General features: G+C 43.6%; 1 protein-coding gene and 1 long non-coding RNA gene across 3 annotated transcripts in view; one reads left to right on the forward strand and one right to left on the reverse strand.

Annotated features, from left to right (window-relative positions):
- Positions 1-21,427, reverse strand: part of LOC149320445 (uncharacterized) — a 37,719-nt gene that overhangs the window by 9,617 nt on the left and 6,675 nt on the right. The window contains exons 2-3 of one of the 2 annotated variants that reach the window (XM_089501202.1): positions 1,404-1,451; positions 775-891 (exon numbers count right to left, since the gene is read on the reverse strand). In XM_089501202.1, the coding sequence (XP_089357328.1) occupies positions 775-891; positions 1,404-1,449 (163 nt within the window). In that variant the 5' untranslated portion in view covers positions 1,450-1,451. Of the gene's footprint in view, positions 1-774; positions 892-1,403; positions 1,700-21,427 lie in introns of those variants that run through there. The other variant, XM_089501194.1, reaches the window with a different exon arrangement.
- On the forward strand, positions 739-8,125 carry LOC149320446 (uncharacterized). Its single transcript, XR_016278923.1, has 3 exons — positions 739-923; positions 3,955-4,064; positions 7,638-8,125. It is a non-coding gene; the product is annotated as an uncharacterized LOC149320446 (long non-coding RNA).

Genomic DNA, 21,427 nt, shown 5'->3' on the forward strand with positions numbered 1-21,427 from the left:
GGTCTTCACAGTCCCACAGCGATCGGGGTGGGAGCTTTTTCTGGCCACTCCTTTTGCCCTATCTGCTTGAGGCCGTAGTCTCCTACACTACTTAGACTTTCTGTTGGCAACAATGGCTGGAACCATTGGGCATTGGTTGTTGGTCATCACAGCAAGAATGGACACTCTGAATCAACTGTAGAATTAGGAGTCAGAACTATGGGGATTGGAGCAGATCCATACCAGAGATCTGGGAATCCTTCTCACCAATAGGATTCAGGCCATAATTTCCTTTAGTCTAAACCAGTGGATCTTACTTGCATCTTCTAGATATTTTTGGATTCATCTCCCAGAAGTGCCAGCCAACATGCCCAATGCTAAAAGATCATGGGAGCCAACCTCTGAGCTAAACAGAAAAGCTGGAGTCCACCTCATCTCCTCAAAGTACCAGCTCAGAAAGGACATAGATGCTTTCAGTCTAATTCTACTGGTATAGTATGGCCTTGAGAGCCAGTGTGGCTTGAACACTGCGAACTCCTGCTCAACCATGGAAACCCACTGGGTGACCTAAGGAAGTCACATTCTTTCAGCCTCAGAGGAAGGAAAAAGCAAACCATCTCTAAACAAAGCCTGCCAAGTACATCCCATGACAAGTTCACCTTAGGGCCATCGTAAGTCAACAAATGACTTGAAGGCACACAATAACAACAACAACAGGATCACTTTTATATGATTCTAGTTCTATGAGTTTCTGGATCTTCATAAAACTTTGAGCACCAGTCAACATTGGCTTACTCCTATCGGAGTTGTAGATTCTGGTAACGATAAATGCAGCACCCACAACTATGACAGCACTACACAAAAGTGGAGCAGTTATCCCAGATGCAGAGACAGTTACAACCTTAGCGGCACCTGCAAAGAGAAAACCGTAATCAGCACCACAAGTAGGGGTCGTACTTTACCCTCAAATTATTATTATTATTATTATTATTATTATTATTATTATTAATATCCCACCCTTTTCCCAAAATTGAGACTCGGAGCGACTCACAACATTAAAAACAATATACAATTAAAGGCATACTAAAACCATGCATTAAAATAGAATTAAATTATTAATATATGAAAACAAATTACATATTAAAACAATAACATTCAATTACAAAGATTAAAATGTTAAAAAATACTTAAAAAAACAATACAACACAACCCCATCCTATGCTTTTAATACTTTCTGTTTTAAAAGCCTGTCTAAACAGATAGGTCCCCAACTGTCCCAATTTGCCTATTAATCTTCTACTATCCCACTTTCTCAACTGTCTTTAAAAGGTTCTGCTTCCCTGTTAGTAGACTATAGCATAACAGTTAAGCACCCACCTCAGCATTTGTCAGCCTTTTTTTTAAAATTACCTTGAGGTTCTTACCTGTGGCAGCTTTCAAGAACGCTGCCTTAATTGCTAGAGATTCCATAACTGGAAGACAAGGATAGTGGGACCACAGATGAGATGTCATTCATAAACTAGATGCCATAGTTGAATTTTTAGGATCCAAACAAGGCACACTTTCTAGATAGTGCTACTTCTGCGAGAGAGACAGGTGAACATCAGTTAGGTACAATGAAGGATGTCCACATTTAAAGCAAAACTTGGAAACATTGGCAAGACATAACTGTGGTGACAGTAATCCATTGCTGTAGCTATGTGTGATGATACCACTTCCCCAAAAAACTATCCTTTCAGCCAGTGTCCCCACTGAAGTCTCTTGGAAGTGTTGCAGGGCTGGGTGTGGGGAAGTGACACCAATTTCAGGGCCCATTGAGACAGGCCATTGGAGGCCTGAGGTTCCAACTGCAACTACTTGTCTCAATGCACAAACACACACACATGACTGCGAAACTGCCGTAGAGGTCATTTCCCAGCACCCCAATGTTAGCAAGATTGGGTTTTTACAAAAACACCCCTAAAATCCCCACATCTAAAGTGCATTGGCAGAGGTAATTGGATGCCACCACCCTAGCATTACGTGAACATAGAAGCCCCTAAGAGAGCCTTAACGTGCCTAGTGTGAAGGTATTCCTCCTTATAACCCTATACAGAAGGACATGATGGGAAATGACCATAGTCCCACATAAGAGCAAAGCAGACACCCCACATACACAGCAGTTGCCAACAGGAAGGATCTTTTCACACTTTTGGCCAGATTTATGACCCTAAGGTATTATGCAGAGCACAGCTATTCCAGCCTTAATGACCCTTCCCATCAAAGAGGCTGACTAGAGATCAAGCAATGTGTAAATTCAGTTTTACTTTGAAGTAGGAAAACAACCTCCACTGAAGGCAGGGCAAAACCCTATTTGAAGTCCTGCAAATCTTTTGTTCTCTCTTCTGCATTGGAATCCAGATAGACTTCTTGTCCATTTGGGTTTTGATACAGTCCCAATCCAATTACTCTTCTCCTTATCCTCTGTGTTGCTTACTTGCTGTTCACCGCTATGATCTTTAGAATAGCGGTATATAAATAAAACAAATTATTATTATTTAATTATCTCCTTGGATCGCCAAAGGATACCATCGAGGCGAGTATAGCCCTAGTGATGCCTCATGTCCTCTACCACTTTTCCTCCCTTTTCTTCTATTAGTCTTGGTGAAAGACTGAATGTATGTCTGTGTATCCTTTCCCCAACAATAAATAGACCTAAATTGCAAACGTCTGCCTCTGCGATGTTTTCCTTGGAATTGTCTGGTCATTCTATAAACACTCTGGGATTTGATCTAAAAGAGTACTTGTAAGAAGTCCTACCTCTCCGCAAACTGATCTAATCAAAATTCTCTATAGAGCAATCATTCTTACACCAATCTGCAACACCTCAGAAACCCTTCTGTTGAGTTGCTGACTGACTGAGAAGTTAGGCGGGTTACACACCGCCATGAAAGTACAGAGTCAGTCCATACTAGGGTTAGGAAGGTGCGGTGCTTCCGCACCCCCTAACCCTAGTACGGACTGAGTCCGTACAAAATGGCAGCTCCCCTTCCACATGGGGGCCGCCATCATGACGTCACGACCACGCCGCCTCTATATGGGGCGGCGCGGACGTGACATCGTCGGTCCGCGCCAGGGCGCTTAGTGCGCCCTTTCTGCGGACCAGGAAGGAGCACCGTTTCGGAGCTCCTTCCTGGTTTGCAGCGCCGCTTTGCTTCGCTGGGCGCAGCCTTCAGATGGCTGCGCCCAGCGAAGCAAGGAAGAAAGGGGCCAAGCGGCCCCTTTCTCCTCCTCCCCACTGCCGCGGGGTGTCCTTGGGGCTTGAAGCCCCAAGGACACCCCTTTTCAGGCTGCGGGGAAGCGGCGTTTTGCCGCTTCCCCGCATCCTGAAAAGCAGCGGATTGGGGCCTCAGCGGCTGCCGTTCTGGCAGCTGAGGCTCCGATACACCGGGGAAAGGGGCGGGTACAGCCCGCCCGAAATGGGTGGTCTGTAACCCGCCTTAGGTTTGGTGGTCATGTTGAGTTGTTAATTACCATAAATATGAATCCCAGAAGTAAAAGATCCTGGGTCCAGCTTGTGATCTCATAACTACAGGCATACACTTTAGTTAGCAGAGTCTTTGGTCACCAAAATGGAGATTCTAAGAAAATGATTTATGATTTAGGAAATGCAGGCTGGTGACAGGGAAAAAAATTATTCTTGGATGCATTTTGGAAAACGTTTTCAGGTAGTCTCTTAAAGTGTGTCTAGAATGTTTTTCTTTACTTATGCAAAGCTTAACTGGCCTTTCGGATCTTGCTCTTAAAGGGTCAGGTTGCCTTAGATTGGCTGCAGAGGTTGGAAGAAAATGAAAGAAATAAACTATCTGTATATTGCAATACAGAAGAGGCAACAGCACAAAGATTCTTATCTGCAAACTCATTTTCAATCCTGTAGCATCTGTGAAAACTAGTCTGATTGTTTGCATTTTTTTTAATGCAATACACAAAATATAGATGATGTTGGAAAATCAGAAGACTCAAGAAGTGACTGAGGAAATAAGAGGATGTTGGCTACGCCTTTTCCCTTTTGCTCTAGATCTCTAGCCATGCCAGAGCCTCCTGGAGTAAGTGAACTGTTGATCATCTGGTCCTGGTCATTGTTTTATTTTATGGTTGTTGTGTTTTGTGTATTTAATAGATTACACAGAGAGAACTCTGGTTAGTGGGCAGCTCAAATGTACAATAAATTAATAAAAATACAGTCAGCCCTCCATATGCATGGATTCCTTATCCACAAATTCAACTATCCACGGTTTGAAGATATTAAAAATATATACAGTCAGCCCTTAGTATCCATGGATTTTTAACCTAAGGATTCAAACATCCACATCTTGAAAATATTCAAATATATATATAAACTCCAAAAGCAAACCTTGTTGTTGCCATTTTATATAAGGGACATATTTCACTATGCCATTCCATTCTATGCCATTGAGTTAATGGGACTTGAGCATCCACAAATTTTGGCATTCACTTTGGAACCAAATCCCAGCAGATAACAAGGGCCCAGTGTATATAAATTCCAAAAAGCAAAACTTGATTTTGCCATTCTATATAAGGACATCATTTTACTATCCATTGTATTGAATAGGACTTGAGCATCCACGGATTTTGGTATCCGCAAGGAGTTGTGGAACCAAACCCCAGCACGTATGGAAGTGTTAGAAAAAGAATTGGACTCTTTCACAAAGGAACTCAAGGCATACAAGATTAAAAAATTTAAACGTGATGAACTTGATTATGTTAATGAAACAGTTTATCCCTGGCTGAAGAGTTCATCCAGTAAGAAAGTACGCTTTGCAGAGAGACCCAGTTTTTCCTCAGATGGGGAATCCTCTGATGAACGAGGTTATTCCACAGATACATCTACTAGAGAGGAACGCTTAGATGAAGGTTTTTTACAAACAGGCCCACGATTACGCAGAACTACACGAACAGGTCCTCGCAATTCCAAATACAATCAAAAAAGAAGGACAAGGACCTAGTGGTAAATTTGTCCTCTTACAATTTGTCCCATGAAGAGCACTTGTTGTTAAATAAAGGACTTTCATTTGTACCCACCCCTAATTATAATTCTTTTCTAACCAGAATAGATATCTTTAAACTTATAAGACAACTTAAGTTGCGATTTTTCTTTGGGGATTCTTCTCAAAATTTCCAACATACTTTCAAACGCCCCTCCAAGTTCATTCCCCCTGTGTGCAATCACAATATAGCTACCTTTGAGGAGGTAGTATTAAGAGATGTTGAAAAATTAGAGGCTTCTTTAAGGAAACCATGGTACAATTTAAGTTATCAGGAACATTGCACCTTACAAAAGTTAGCCTCGAAACAGGAGATAGTAATCAAGCCAGCTGACAAAGGGGGAGCCATAGTACTCTTGGACAAAAAGGATTACTTACAAGAAGTACTTCGTCAACTTAATGATCACATCAGTTACCAAGCTTTGGACAAAGACCCCACTAGCTCTATTAAATTTGTAATTAAAATTTTAATACAAGAAGCAGAATTGTTGGGATACATAGATTCCACTACAGCATCATTTTTGATACAGGAATATCCCCGTATTCCTATTTTCTACGTATTACCTAAAATTCATAAGGAAGGTTTTCCTCCACCAGGTAGACCTATCATTTCAGGGTCAGGGTCCCTTTTGGAACCTTTATCCCAATATTTGGATTCATTCCTGGCACCATTAGTAATTGAAGCACCTTCTTATATTAAAGATACCCGTCATTTCATACAAAGTATAGAGAGCACAGAGATTAATCCTGAGGGATGTTTGGTCACCTTGGATGTAAATTCTTTATACACTTCCATTCCCCATGCTGAAGCCAGAGATGTTGTAGAACTTTATCTGCACTCTAAAAATGTGAAAAAACCTCCCATTCATTTCTTATTGGATATTCTAGATATTATTTTAGAAAAGAACTATTTCAGGTTTAACACTCAATTTTTCCTTCAAATTAAAGGGGTAGCGATGGGTAGCCCAGCAGCTCCAAGTATTGCCAATTTATATATGGCTCATTTAGAATCTACATATATTACTAATCCAGATAAGAATCCTTTTCATAAATATTTACAATACTATGGAAGATATATTGATGACATTTTTGTCATATTTTCTGACAGATCTAGAGTTGAGAACTTTTTCACCTGGATGAATTCTGTAAGCCAACATATCAAATTTTCATGCCAGTCAAACACCCAGCATATTTCTTTTCTAGATGTAGAAGTTTATATTCATAATCATAAGATTGGAGTCCGTAATTTTCACAAGCCTACGGACCGTAATTCCATGCTACATTTTTCTAGTTGTCATCCTTATCATCTGAAAAAAAACTTACCATATTCACAATTCCTAAGATTAAAAAGAAATTCTTCCATTAACACTCATTATGAAAGGGCAGCTGATCAGTATCAATTAGAATTACAGGATAGAGCTTTTCCTCCTCATATAGTCCAACAGGCTAGACACAGAGCTTCCCTCAAAGATCGCTCCACACTATTTCTTCCTTCAAATAGTACAACTGAGAACAGGATTATAGGATCCTTCACCTTCACTCATGCTGGGCATCATATTAAACACATTATACTAAAACATTGGCATATAGTTCAGAACATTCCAGGCTGTGCACAGGCACCCATTATAACTTTTCGGAGAACTAGAAATCTCAAGGACTCTTTAGTGCATACAGATTTTTATGAACATGCTCAGGAGCTTTCTCATGTAAGAGGACATCATAGATGTGGTCATTGCAGCTGTTGCAAACAATCTCTAAACATAAAATCCTTTATCCATCCCATATCAAAGGAATGTTATGAATTAAACTCATTTACTAATTGTAACTCCCTGAATGTTATTTATGTGATTTTATGCCCTTGTCGGAAGATATATGTGGGACAAACTTCAAGACCTCTAAGAATTAGAATATCTGAACATAAAAGTACCATTCGAAATAAAAGTTTAGATACTTCACTGGTCACACATTGGTCACAATTACATCACTCTCCAGAATCCTTAAAATTCTTTGTAATTGAACAAGTCAAGTTTGGTACTTTTTATAGTGGCAACAAACATACTAAACTCCTACAAAGAGAATCATTTTGGATTCATAAGTTGTCATCAAACATACCCAAGGGTTTAAATGACCGGTTGGATTTAAGTTCTTTTTTATGAAATTGTATACATTGGTTAATATTGAACAAATCAGAGACAGATATGGATATGGGAAGGAAGCCAGGCAGATTACATAGAGCTATATTATGCTCATAATGTATTTAGAATGAGTCTGAGTTGTTAGGTACCTTTCAATTATTATAAGTGTTATTATGCATTCAGCTATGGTTCGGGCTTACTTTATGGGACATGTAGGATAGTATGTCTCTAGAGGATATACCTTTAAGAGAATTCAATGTATCACTCTATCACCTGCAGCCTATTGCTGAGGCAAAGTATATTATGAGTTACTATTCCTGTGAACTTGTACCAGCATCCTTTTTATCAGTCAAGCCAAGCTGTTTAATATTGTGGGTAAGATACAATGATTCAATTTCGTTTGTTAATTATATTATATTTTATATTATGTTACTGATAGTAATTAATACATCTTTGATTGTCAACCTTGTGTATTTAGAAGTATGGAACACACAATGTACTATATTATTCCGGTTATGAAATTAATATGCTGATGAAGACCTTGGTGAGTCGAAACGGTCACACAGGACTCCGGAGGTAGCCGTCCCATCTGAATTCAACTTATAAGGACCCTGCTACCAGCCAATATTATTAGTTCCAACTTCATGTTGATTTGTTCCAAGCATCATCCATCATCATTGCTTTTTAGATTGTGGACTCTAATATTATGTTGCAGCAGTAGAACCTCTTTCACTGCTAAAATCAGCAACATTGTGTACTTGGACTGTTACCACTTCACTCTTCAGATATATATTGGCTATTATTGATGTTTCTTGTAATTATGTATCTTGATATATATATCTTGTGAATAGAAATAGTCTAGTTATTATACATATCTCTTGTTGTTCCCTTTTTGTTCAGTTTGCCTTGCCTGGGCTTCCTGCTTCCTCCTCTGCCAGGTGGGTGTGGCCAGGGCCTTCCCTCACTCCTCTGCTGCTGCTGCTGGCTTCTGCTGGAGCTGGTGTTGCTGCAGGCAGGGCTTTATGGGGCCTTGCCTGGGCTTCCTGCTTCCTCCTCTGCCAGGTGGGTGTGTTTAATTAGTTAGAGACATCTGTGAGGCTTGTCCAAGGTCAAGTATTGGCTTCACAGGCTGATCTGGCCTGGGAAGCTAGAAGAAGGAGGGGTAGGACAGCCCACAGAAAAATTAGGTAGGGGCTGAGTGGTTTTAACCTACTGTTTGAGGCTTGTGTTTCAGTTTCTGCAAAGAAGTCTGTCTGGCTACATCCCTTGTATTCCAATAAACTTCACTGCTTTCTTTTTTTTTTTTTCCAATTTTTTATTTTCTTTTATTCCACATATACAGTTATATTTACATTCATAGTTTGCAGTCTCTCATTGCTCTTCCCTTTCTCCCTTCCCCTCTCCCTCCCTCTCCTCCTCTTCTCCCTCCCCTCCCCCCTTTTCCCTCTCCTAACCCATTCTTTCTATCTTTTAACTTTTCCTCTTTACTTTTTATTCCCTTCTTCCCATTGACCTATTCCAACACTGTTCAATTGTATTCCAAACATCATCATCTTCATCTTCATCATCTTCTTCCTTTCTCTTTATACTTCGGGACATTTTGTCTGCGTCTTTCATTTCCATCACCTTATTAAACCAATCCTCTATAGTTGGTATTTGTGTTGTTTTCCATCTTTGTGCATATAGTAATCTTGCCGTCGAGATCATATACAGAATTATCCTCCAGTATTTCCTCTCTATTTCTTTCTCTATTTTACAAGTCATATTCAGCAAATACAGCTCTGGAATCTTTTTAAATCTTCCCCCTGTTATTTCTTTTATCATATAATGTATCTCGTTCCAGTATTGTCTAGCTTTAGTACATAACCACCACATGTGGTAAAAGGTTCCATCTGCTTTTTTACACTTCCAGCATGTCTTATTTGTGTTTTTATACATTTTAGATATCTTAACCGGCGTAATGTACCACAAGTAAAACATTGTGTAGTAATTTTCTTTTAAATTTTGGGCTAAAGTAAATTTATTCGTTTTTCCCCACGTTCTTTCCCATTCATCCAGATCTATGTTATGCTGCACCATTTGACTCCATTTTGGCATATTCTCCTTTATCCTTTCCTTTTCTAGGTCCCTTTTTAACATCTCCGCATAATACTTGGATATTTTCTTCTTATTCTGTTTTTCAAAGATTATCTTATCTAACTCATTTTTAGGGTTTTCTATTCCCTCTTGTTTTACATCTTTCTTAAGCCTTTCCTCCAATTGTTTATATGGGAACCATTCTATCCTCATATTTTCTTTTTCTAATTTTTCTCTGGATTTCATTTTTAAGTTTCCCTTCTCATCCTCCTCCAATATTTGTTCATATCTTATCCATTGTTCTTTACTCCTTCTAAACTTCCCGAAATGGGCCTCCTGCGGTGACGTCCATCGGGGTATTCTCCTATAAAATTTGCTCTTACAATGTTCCCATATCCTTAATAATCCTTTTCTTATAATGTGGTTTTTGAATTCCTTATCCTCCTTCCATTTCTTATATACTAAATATGCATGCCACCCATGCTTAATATTATGACCTAAACTTCACTGCTTTCTAAGCAAGTTGCTGTGTGGATCCTTGTGGAAGTGCTGGGTCTTACAGGAAGAGAGAGGCACCGTTGGAAATATTTACCTTAGACGTCTTCTCCAAGGAACTGGATGAGATATAGGATGGATAGTGAATCATGGCCACGGGAAAGGGAAAGGAAAGAGCGGCCGTGGTGGCTTAAGAGCTGAGTTCTGGTGGGCAAAGCTAACTTAGAGGCCCGGTGACATTGAGCTTGGCTTCACTCAAGTGATTTCAACAGAGCAAGATGCTCTAGGACAGGGGTAGGCAACCTTTTTGAGCCGGGGGCCAGGTTGCTGTCCCTCAGACAACTGGGGGGCCGAAGCCGGGTAGGTGGAGCTTCCACCCTCTGGGGGCAGGGCCACGTGCCAAGGGTGGAGCTTCCACCCTCTGGGGGTGGAGCTTCCACCGAAGTCCCGCGGGAAGAAGGAGGCGTGTGCCCACCCTCTCCTCCTTGGTCCCTTTCCTCGGCTGAATGGGCTCCAAGGGGCCCTTTCGGCCGAAGGGGAGGGAGGCCAAAGGGAAGGGCTTGGGCACCCGTCCCAGGCCCTTCCCTTCGGCTGAAAGGGCTCCAAGGGCCATGGAGGAGCCCAGGAGGCGGCAGGCCATTTCCGTGGGCCCCTTCTTGGCCCGTGCAGCCCCAGGCCTCCCTCTGGAGAGAGGCCGCAAGATCCGTGGAGGAGCCCGTGGAGGCGGCAGGCTGCTTTTGTGGGCCCCTTCTCTGCCTGTGCGGCCCCAGGCCTCCCTCCGGAGATAGAGGCCTGGGGCCGCAAGGGCCGTGGGGGAGCCCGTGGAGGCGACAGGCCGCTTCCGCGGGCTCCTTTTCGGCCCTTACGGCCCCAGGCCTCCCTCCTGAAAAAGAAGACGAGGAAGAGGGGAAAAAGAGGAGGAAGAGAGGAAGAGGAAAAGAAGGAGGAAAAGAAGAGGAGAAGGAAGAGAAGGAAGAGGGGAAGAAGAAGAGGAGGAGGAAGAGGGGAAGGAAGAAGAAGAAGAGGCAGAGAGGAAGGAGGAGGAAGACAAGAGGGGAAGAAGAAGAGAAGAGAAGAAGAGAAAGAAGGGGAAGAGGGAAAGAAGGAGGAAGAAGAAGAAAAGGAAAGAAGAGCAGGAAGACAAGAGAGAAAGAAGAGGAGGAAGAGAGGAAGAAGAGGAGGAGGAAAAGGGAAAGGAGGAGCCCTCGGACCCCAAGAAGGGAGGGAAGCCTCTCCATGGGAAGGCTTCCTTGCCCCCCCCCCCGGGCTCCAGCCAGGAGCCCAGGCCACCCTGGGAGCCCCGGAGGGCAGGGAAGCCTCTCCATGGGAAGGCTTCCCTGGGCCCCCCTGGGCTCCAGCCAAGGGCCCAGGCCGCCCTGGGAACCCAGGAGGGCAGGGAAGCCTCTCCATGGGAAGGCTTCCCTGGGTCCCCCTGGGCTCCAGCCAAGGGCCCAGGCCGCCCTGGGAGCCCAGGACGGCAGGGAAGCCTCTCCATGGGAAGGCTTCCCTGGGCCCCCCTGGGCTCCAGCCAGGAGCCCAGGCCGCCCTGGGAGCCCAGGAGGGCAGGGAAGCCTCTCCATGGGAAGGCTTCCCTGGGCCCCCCTGGGCTCCAGCCAAGGGCCCAGGCCGCCCTGGGAGCCCAGGAGGGCAGGGAAGCCTCTCCATGGGAAGGCTTCCCTGGGCCCCCCTGGGCTCCAGCCAAGGGCCCAGGCCGCCCTGGGAGCCCTGGAGGGCAGGGAAGCCTCTCCAAGGGAAGGCTTCCTTGCCTTCTTGGCGGCGGCAGGACCGGGCTGGTCCTCCTCCTCTCCGCTGCTCTTAAAGGGCCAGTGGCAGCTTGGAAGCCAAGAGGGCTCCAGGCTGCCCCTGGCCCTTTAATAGCAGCGGAGAGGAGTAAGATGAAGCCAGGCCTCGTCCTCCTCGCTACCGCTGGTCTTAATGGCCAGGGGCAGCCAGGAGCCCTCTTGGCTTCCAAGCTGCCACTGGCCCTTTAAGAGCAGCGGGGGCGAAGAGGACGAGGCTTTCCCTCATCCTCCTTGCCCCCGCCGACAAGGAGGAAGGGCCAGGGGCAGCCTGGAGCCCTCTGGGCCTCCAAGCTGCCCTTGGCCCTTTAAGGGCGGCGGCGAGGAGGAGGATGAAGCCAGGCCTCGTCCTCCTCCTCACCGCTGCACTTAAAAGGGCCAAGGGCAGCTTGGAGGCCCAGAGGAGGAGGATGTGGCTGCGGCAGCAGCAGCGGCGGGGACGGCAGGACTGGGCGGGGGCCGGTCCTACAGCCTCCGGGGGCCGCATATGGCCCGCGGGCCGCAGGTTACCTACCCCTGCTCTAGGAACTCAGGCTCGGAACTGGAAGCTCGACAAGCCCACTGGAGGGTTGGAAACTGGGACCTTATATAGTGCTAAATATATCCTCAGGTGATGCCTGCCTACAAGACAAAGGCGTTGCAGGGACGTAGCCAAGGGAGGGTTCTTGGGGTCCGGACACCCCCTTCCATTAGAAAAATGAATGGTATGTGCTGCTGCGCCACCGCACCCAAGCCCCATTATAATGTTGGCACTTAGTCTGGACCCCCCCTTCCTAAAGTCCTGGCTATGTCCCTGGGCGTTGATGACTTATCTTTGTCTAAGCCTAAGGCTAAACAATGGCTGTACAATGCAAGAGGTCTGGCACTTTTCAGGAGAGCCGATACCTTGATGGCTGAGCCATTAAGTTAATCACTGGCTCATTTAAGAAGGGAGCCACATCTATTGTCTTCCTCTATGTAGGTTTCTGCGAATCTGGTTTTGCAACTCCCAAAGTCTTCCTCTGAAAGGTTTAATTCTACCTTTTTCCTGAGACCATGCCTTGGCAGGGGAGCTGGCTACGTGGTCTGTTCGCCTTTAGGTTAATGGTGGCTTGCTGTGGGGTCAATCAGGGGTCATGGCTTCAGACTGCATGGCACCCAAAATTGTAAATAAATCCATACTCGGTAACACATCCATCACCACCATGAGGAGGTTATGCCTGTCTCAGCAAAGTCAGAAGGGGCATGATTGCCCCATTTCACCCCTCAGCAGGAGGAGGGCCTTACTGGGTACCACCTCTCCTCTGGAGTGTCATCTGGTGTGGTCCACACACCCTGCAGTGCTATTCAACATCTTTATCAGTGATTTGGATGAAAGAATTGGGGGAATACTTATCAAATTTGCAGATGACACCAAATTAGGAGGAGTAGCTAATACCCCAGAGGACAGGATCAAAATTCAAAATGACCTGAATAGACTAGAAAGCTGGGCCAAAGCTAACAAAATGAAATTCAACACAGAGAAATGTATGGTACTGCACTTTGGGCAGAAAAATAAAATGAAAAAGATATAGGATGGGCGACACCTGGCTGAATGAAACTATGTGTGAAAGGGATCTAGGCGTCCAAGTAGACCACAAGTTGAACATGAGTCAATAGTGTGACGCAGCAGCTAAAAAGGCCAATGCAATTTTAGGCTGCATCAATAAAAGTATAATGTCTAGATCAAGGGAAGTAATAGTGCCACTATATTCTGCTTTGGTCAGGCCCCACCTGGAATACTGTGTCCAGTTTGGGGCACCACAATTCAAAAAAGATGTGGAGAAACTGGAGCATGTCCAAAGGAGAGCAACTAAAATGGTGAAGGGTCTGGAAGCCATGCCTTATGAGAAATGACTTAAGGAGCTGAGGATGTTTAGCCTGGAGAAGAGAAGGTTAAGAGGTGATATGATAGCCCTGTTTAAATATTTGAAGGGATGTCATATTGAGGATGGAGGAAGCTTGTTTTCTGCTGCTCCAGAGACTAGGACCCGAAACAATGGATGCAAGCTCCAGGAAAAGAGGTTCCACGTCAACATTAGGAGGAACTTCCTGACAGTAAGGGCTGTTTGACAGTGGAACACACTCCTTCCTCGGAGTGTAGTGGAGTCTCCCTCCTTGGATGTCTTCAAACAGAGGCTGGACAGCCATCTGTCGGGGATGTTTTGATTTGGATTTCCTGCATGGCAGGGGGTTGGACTGGATGGCCCTTGCGGTCTCTTCCAACTCTTTTATTCTATGATTCTTTGATTCTGTGATTCTAAGTGGCACCACTGGTTGGGAGGTGCCAGAATATAACATAAATGCCCATCAGTGCTCATCAGAAGTCTCCAGTTTGCATCAGAAGTTCCCAATGAACATTACAAATACACAATGAGGAGTGCCTGATGTGCATGAGAAGTGTTCAAATGCACATCAGAAGTGGCTGATGCCCATTCGAAGCATCTGATGTGTATCGGAACACTCTGGTCAGTATCCAGATGTGCATCCTTGCAATTCACTAATAGGCATTTGTTACATCTCTGCTACACAGAGACACATTCATAACGTTATGAAATGTAGACAATGATGTAAAATATCAGCCTATTTTATCAGAGATAATGGTGCTGCCAATGAGCAATTTGTTTTGAGCAGCAGCGGAGGCGGCAGCAACCCCAGGGCGAGGCGAGAGCGGCGGAGGAAGCCAGGAACGCCGGGAGGGAGGCCTCAAAAACCCCCTCCCCACCGCACTCACCAGCAGCGGAGGCAGCAGCAACCCCAGGGCGAGGCGAGAGCGGCAGAGGAAGGAAAAAAATAAATAAAAACAAAAATAATAATAATAATTTAAAAAAAAACCCAAACAAAAACAGAACAAAAGTATAGGATGAAGAAATAGTTGAAAGGAAAGCAAAGTAAATAAAGAAATAGGGAATAGGCTGCCAAGAGCATATAGTAAATAGCTGAGGGAAAGTTAAAAAGTAAGGAGGAAGAAAAATAAGCTGTGGTAAAGAAGGTGGCTAAGACCACAGAGCAACCTAGCTTGAACAAGGAGCAGGCTAGGTTGAGAACTAATAGAGGGATTACTGGTTGGAGAAAAGAGAGCAAGACTAATTAAACATTACATTCCATTCTACAGCATCACTATCGCCCAGCAGAAGCATCTAAAACAGAAACTAGCATCTACAGCAATTCCCTTCCCCCCAACCTTTTCCAGCAGACAGAACTAAAACTAAAGCAATTGCTAGCAAGTGAACAGGAACTATGATATTATAGGAACTGTGAACATTGAATGGCAATTGTCTTTGGAGTTCTGACACTTCCTTCCTTTACTCCCCGAACTCACCCCTCCCTTGCTATAGTATTGAGTGTGTGTGTGTGTGTGTGTGTAATCCTTTTTGTTGTGTACCTTTAATAAATGTTCATTGTTTAATTGCACCTCATTGGTATCAAAGTCTCTGTCTCTTGGGGATGGACTAGGCAACCTCTGGTATACACTAAGGGACAAGATCTCGTGCGTGCATTTTTAGGACATGCCTCTCGTAATATTTGAGCTAATTAAAATTCCCCTAATTTGATCCTTCCTAACAGATGGACGGACAAGGCCTGGCTTTGCAGCAGTGCCAATGGTCTCCTCAGGAGAAGACCACCACTGTCATGGTGAAAGAAAAGGCCAAGCACACCTGGCACAGCTTTGTCATGACAGCAACGGGGGAGGGGGGGGGAAAGGACACATTCACTGCCTTTCCTTCACAAGAGTGCACGCCCTCCTCTTCTTCCTTCTGTTTCACTATAGTGGTGCAACCTCCTCCTGAGGATACTGTTGCTGCTGTGGCAAAGCTGGGACAGGTGTGCTCAGCCTTTTCTTTTGTTGTGGTGGCGGCAGCCTCCTCCTAAGGAGTCTGTCACCACCACTGCAAAATTGGGCTGGGCATGCTTGGATTTCTCTTCCACTGTGGCAGCCTGGAGACCACTGTCCGTATACACTCAGGGTGGCCATGGCTGGAACTAATATTGTAATTCTCCCCACTACTTATATGATTATGAAAGCAGTGGTTCTCAATTAGCAGAAAAGAATAACATTTTAGCTCTGAAAAAGGGGGGAAAGGAGGACATACGATAACCCTGCCATATAATTCCTGCCCCAGCATTGCAGGACTGTTGGGTCATGTGCTAAGACAGAACCAGGCAGAGGCTTTTGGCACTACATTTTCCAGGAAATCAGGTGTGAAAGAATAAGAAGCCTTTTTCATCTGGATGACTGTATTATTTGGATTGTGTGTTTAACCTTTGGCATTAATGATAAAACCTCTGGGAGACAAAACAGTGGTGAAAGTAGATGTTGTTGACACAGATATAAATGACAGAGGTTATTAGTGAAACTGCACAGGGTGGAGACTCTAGTAAACAAGCCATTATATTGCTATATGACATGAAGGCACAGGACAACAAGAATGCATATAATACTGGAGACTGTAGCCATCTTGATTGCTAACCACTGATGGCTCCATTCTCCATGAATTCATCTAGTCCTAGCAGACATAGCTAGAATGATGGAACTCCACTGTCATAACTACATCTGGTACTGCTACCCTCCCCCTCAAAGCTACATCTTAAGACAGGCAGCATACCAACTGGGAGAGGCAGTATTGTATGGTGGTTTGAGCACTGGACTATGACTCTTGAGACCATGATCTGAATTCCACCTTGTTCATGTAAATCCAATGAGAGACCTTGGACAAGTCACACGCTCTCAGACACAGGGATCATAGGATCATAGAACCATAGAGTTGGAAGAGACAAGGACAATCTATTCCAAACCCCTACCATGCAGGTGCACCCCCAACAGATGACCATCCAGTCTCTGTTCAAAAACCTCCAAAGAAGAAGACTCCAATACACTCTCCGAGTCAGCCTTTTCCACAGCTCTTACAGTCAATAGGTTCTTCCTGACATTGGGTGGAATCTCTTTTCCTGTAGTTTGACTCCATTGTTCCGAGTCCTATTCTCTGGAGCTACAGAAAAGAAACTTGCTCCATCCTCGCTATGGTAAAGGTAAAGGTATTCCCTGTTGACAAGTTGTCAAGTTCTGTCTGACCATAGGTGCTCATCTCCATTACTAAACCAAAGAGCTACTCTGTGATCATGTAGCCAGCATGATTGCATAGAACACTGTTTACCTTCCCACCGGAGTGTACCAATTTATCTACTTGCATTCGCATGCTTTTGAACTGCTAGGCTGGCAGAAGCTGGGACTAGTGATGGGAGCTCACCCCATCACGCGGCACCTGGGGCTTGAACTACCAACCTGCTGATCTTGCAATCAACAGAGCAGTTTATCACACGTGAAACTGGAACTCCAATCCAAAGCCAATCCAAAGGGAAGGGGAAGCAGAGTCAATTCGAATCCAAAACAATTGAAGTGATTAATTATCTCACGTGAATAGTGAAATTGTGGTCATTCCTGAGGCAAAGCAAAGCGATTGCAAAATAAATTATCACACCAGTACATACCGTGCGGAGTCACCAATTTGAATTGGCACCCTTGCTCATTGTGAACCTTTGCACTTCCAGGGTGAAGGAGGGGGCCACTTCCTGGTTCCAGTTTCACGTGAATGATAGCTTCACGTTTCTTCTTCCCTTCTGTTTTCCCATCCCTTGTAGTCACATCCAAACGTATCCTCTGTGTCAGAGCCCCATCCCTGGCAGCCACATCCAATGGGGTCCTCCGTGTCAGAGCCCCATGCCTTGCAGCCACATCCAAACGTGTCCTCCGTGTCAGAGCCCCATCCCTGGCAGCCATATCCAAAGGAGTCCTCCATGTCAGAGCCCCATCCCTTGCAGCCACATCCAAACGTGTCCTCCATGTCAGAGCCCCATCCCTTGCAGCCACATCCAAAGGGGGTCCTCCATGTCAGAGCCCCATCCCTTGCAGCCACATCCAAACGTGTCCTCCATGTCAGAGCCCCATCCCTTGCAGCCACATCCAAAGGGGGTCCTCCATGTCAGAGCCCCATCCCTTGCAGCCACATCCAAACGTGTCCTCCATGTCAGAGCCCCATCCCTTGCAGCCACATCCAAATGTGTCCTCCATGTCAGAGCCCCATCCCTTGCAGCCACATCCAAACGTGTCCTCCGTGTCAGAGCCCCATTCTTTGCAGTGACATCCAAACATGTCCTCCGTGTCAGAGCCCCATCCCTGGCAGCAACATCTAAACTGATCCTCCATTCTTGAAGAAGTACCGGAAGTAAATGGAGCAAAATTGCAGCGCTGCATCATGGGAAATTTGCCACCTTGGAGGTTTGGGGAGAGGTGTACCAAGACCAAAACAAAGTTGCATTCCACACTAGACCAATTCGGATTGAAATCGAAGTGAGCTTGGAAACATTTTTTTGTGAATTCACTTGTTACTGAATTCACCTACATCAGGAGTTACTTTGGATTGACTTTGGAACTGCCTTGGAATGACTCCCCATAGAAAGCAATCACGTGTGATAATCCATCACATTTTAATGTAAATTTGCATGGTTGGACCAGGAGTGACTTCGGATTGGAGCTGCAAAACCCGTCGTGTGATATCATCCAGAGTCAGCCTCTTAACCACTTGAGCCACTGCATTCCTTCAATATTAAATATGACATCTTTTCAAATTTTTAAACATGGCTATCATATCACTTCTTAACCTTTTCTTCTCCACGCTAAACATACCCAGCTGCCTAAGTAGCTCCTCTAGGACATGGTTTCCAGATCAATGGCAAATCCCCTCTGAAGAAGCTTGTGGAGAACTTAGGGTCACCATAAGTCAGAACTGACTTGAAGGCACATGACAACAACAAATCGTAACTGGAAAGTTTCTCAGGTGCTGTGTATTGAGGCACCAGGAAATAATGGCTGCTGTGCTCTTCCGGTCATGGAGGGCATTGTGACAGTTTGGAGATACCTGTCAGGGTGCTACAACACCTGCTTGTCTTGGGGAGCCCTGTAACTGGGACAACACTGCAAGCCATAATCTCCAGCACCAGGGCTGGTTCCCGGCTCTAGGTATTTGGCCACCCTAGGCGAGAAATATTTTGGCACCCCCCGGGTGGAAAATGTAGGACACGATATAGGACAAAATGTAGGATGTTCAAGAAAATGGAGGACATGACCAACTAAAAGCCAAAAACATAAATAAAATCAATATAAATTCATGTTTCTCAGTCATGCTAAAAATGGAGGACATTTTGACATATCTATTAGCACAACTCCAAGACCCAAATTCACAACTACTAATTCACTGGGGACAGAAAAAGAGAGAGAAAAACAACAGCACATGCAAGGTAGCCTTGGAGCATTCTGAGCATTGGAGCATTCTCTGAGATCAGAATTCGAATCCTGGCTGAGCCATGCAAACCCATTGGATGACCTTGGTCAAGCCACACTCTCTCAGCCCCAGAGGATGGCAAGGGCAAACCCCCTCTGAAGAAATCTTGCCAAGAAAACCCCAGGATGCAGTTGCCATAAGTTGAAAATGACTTAGAGGCACACAAGAGCAACAAACACAATGTGAGAAGGAAGCCAAGGTCCAAAGTGCACAGCAGAAATTAACCCATTTGAGATCGCTTTAACTGCCCTGGCTCAGTGCTGGGGAATTCTGGGAACTGTAGTTCTGTGAGACATTGAGCCTTCTCTGTCAGAGAGTTCTGGTGCCACAATAAACTACAAATCCCAGAACTCCCTAGCATTGAGGGCAGTTAAAGCAGTCTCAAATTGGATTGTTTCTGCAATGTGTTTTGGACCTTGGCTTTATGTGCTATAGGAGAAATCCTTGCTGCTAGGATTCAGTGTATATATACATATATATAGGATGTGTGTAAATATGCACATAGAGTATATATGTGTGTGTGTATGTGTATTCTTCTAAGGCTTCTTAGGTCCAAAACACACTGCAGAAATAATCCAGTTGGAGACCACTTTAACTGCCCTGGTTCATATAAAGAAATGAACAACAACAACAACAACAGCAAAAATAACGTTGAGAATAGAGTTGCCATAACTGTTAACCTCCAAACCGTGACAAATGTAAAAAAAATGTAGGACAAAATTTAGACCCAAATGTAGGACATATTTTTAGAATGGAGGACACACGAACAACTAAAAAAAATAATAATTTAAAAAGCATTAATATAAATGCATGTTTCTTAGGCATGTTCAAAATGGAGGACATTTAGGCATTATGAATGAATGAATGAATGAGATTTTATTTATATACCGCCGTTCCTTCGATCACGGCGGTTTACAAGATAATAATGAAATACAATACAGCACAAAACAAAATTACAGATAGAAATTAATCCACGAAAACCCCCCATATTAAACCATATAATAGAGTACATCATTAAAAATCCATCATTCATACCTAATAATTAAAACCAGTTAAAATCAATAAACAATCTAATAAAACAACACGCACTATACAGGAGAAGATGACAGTCAGGACATGTGGGGGAAGGCTTGGCGGAATAAGTGAGTCTTGAGGTTTTTCTTAAATGACTCCAGGGAGGGGGCCGAGCGGAGCTCATCAGGGAGAGAGTTCCAAGAAAGTTCCAAGAAAGGAAAGGAAAGGAAAGCTAAATTCTATAAAAAAATTATGCAAAGAGATAAAAGAATTGAAATTTGAAACACTTATATTAATGGGAGATTGGAACGGAGTAATAGACCCTAAGATAGATAGAATATCAACAAAGAAAATAACAGAAAAACAGGGCAAACTGCCAGAAACTTTTTTTGAAATGTTGGATACTTTCTCGCTATTAGATGTGTGGAGATATAGAAATGAAAAAACTAAAGATTATACTTTCTACTCAAACCCGCATAATTCGGCATCCAGGATTGATATGTTCTTAATTTCAAGAGATTTGGCACAAGATGTAAAGGAGGTAAAAATTAAAGTTAACAAAAATTCGGACCATAATCAAATTTTTCTAGAATTAATGAAAAAGGAATTTGACTATAGATGGAGATCAGATGAATCACTCTTGAAGTATAAAAAAATAGAGAAGGAAATCAGACAACAGATCAATTTTTAATTTAAGGAAAATCTGGAAAAGGACACAAACATGAAAATTATATGGGACGCAGCAAAGGCTGTGATAAGAGGACACTTGATGAAAAAAAAATCTGAAAGGAAAAAAAGGTCACAAGATGAGATAAGAGTTATTTCAGAAAAGATTCAGGAGAAAGAGAAAGAAAAACTGAGAAACCCACAGAATAAAAAAATTGATAAAGAAATAAAAATTTTAAATAATCAGTTAAATGTTAAAATGACAGATGAAATAACCAAAAAATTGAAATTTGCTAAACAAAGACAATTTGAATTTGGAAACAAAGCCAGCAAATTCTTGGCTTACAAAGTTAAAAAGATGAAAGAAGAAAGACAGATATTGAAATTAAGAGACAGTCAAAGAATTATCACAGAATAAGCTAAGATGAGAGAAATTTTTCATAAGTATTATAGTAATTTATATGAAAAAAAGATTAGGAAAAAAACTGAGCAGGATAGATTAAGCAAATATATTATGAGAGTGGAGAAAATTGGCATGGAAACAGACATTAGAGAAACGATAAATCAAAGAATCACGAAAGAAGAGATAAGTATGGCAATTAGGAGAGGGAAAAGAGACAGAGCTCCAGGCCCAGACAGATATACACTAAATTTCTACAAAATTTTCGAGGGTGAATTATTAGAACCATTAGAAAAAATATTCAATAATATCTTAACAGAAGGTATACCAGATTCATGGAGGGAGGCGAACATAACCTTAATACCAAAAGAAGGGAAAGAGCAGGACTGCCCACAAAATTTTAGGCCTATTTCTTTATTAAATACAGATTACAACATTTTTACTAATATCTTAGCAGAAA

The sequence above is a fragment of the Sceloporus occidentalis genome, unplaced genomic scaffold (genome assembly GCF_023333645.1).
Source record: "Sceloporus occidentalis isolate IW3139 unplaced genomic scaffold, rSceOcc1.0.p SCAF_1, whole genome shotgun sequence".
NCBI classification, from domain to species: domain Eukaryota; kingdom Metazoa; phylum Chordata; class Lepidosauria; order Squamata; family Phrynosomatidae; genus Sceloporus; species Sceloporus occidentalis.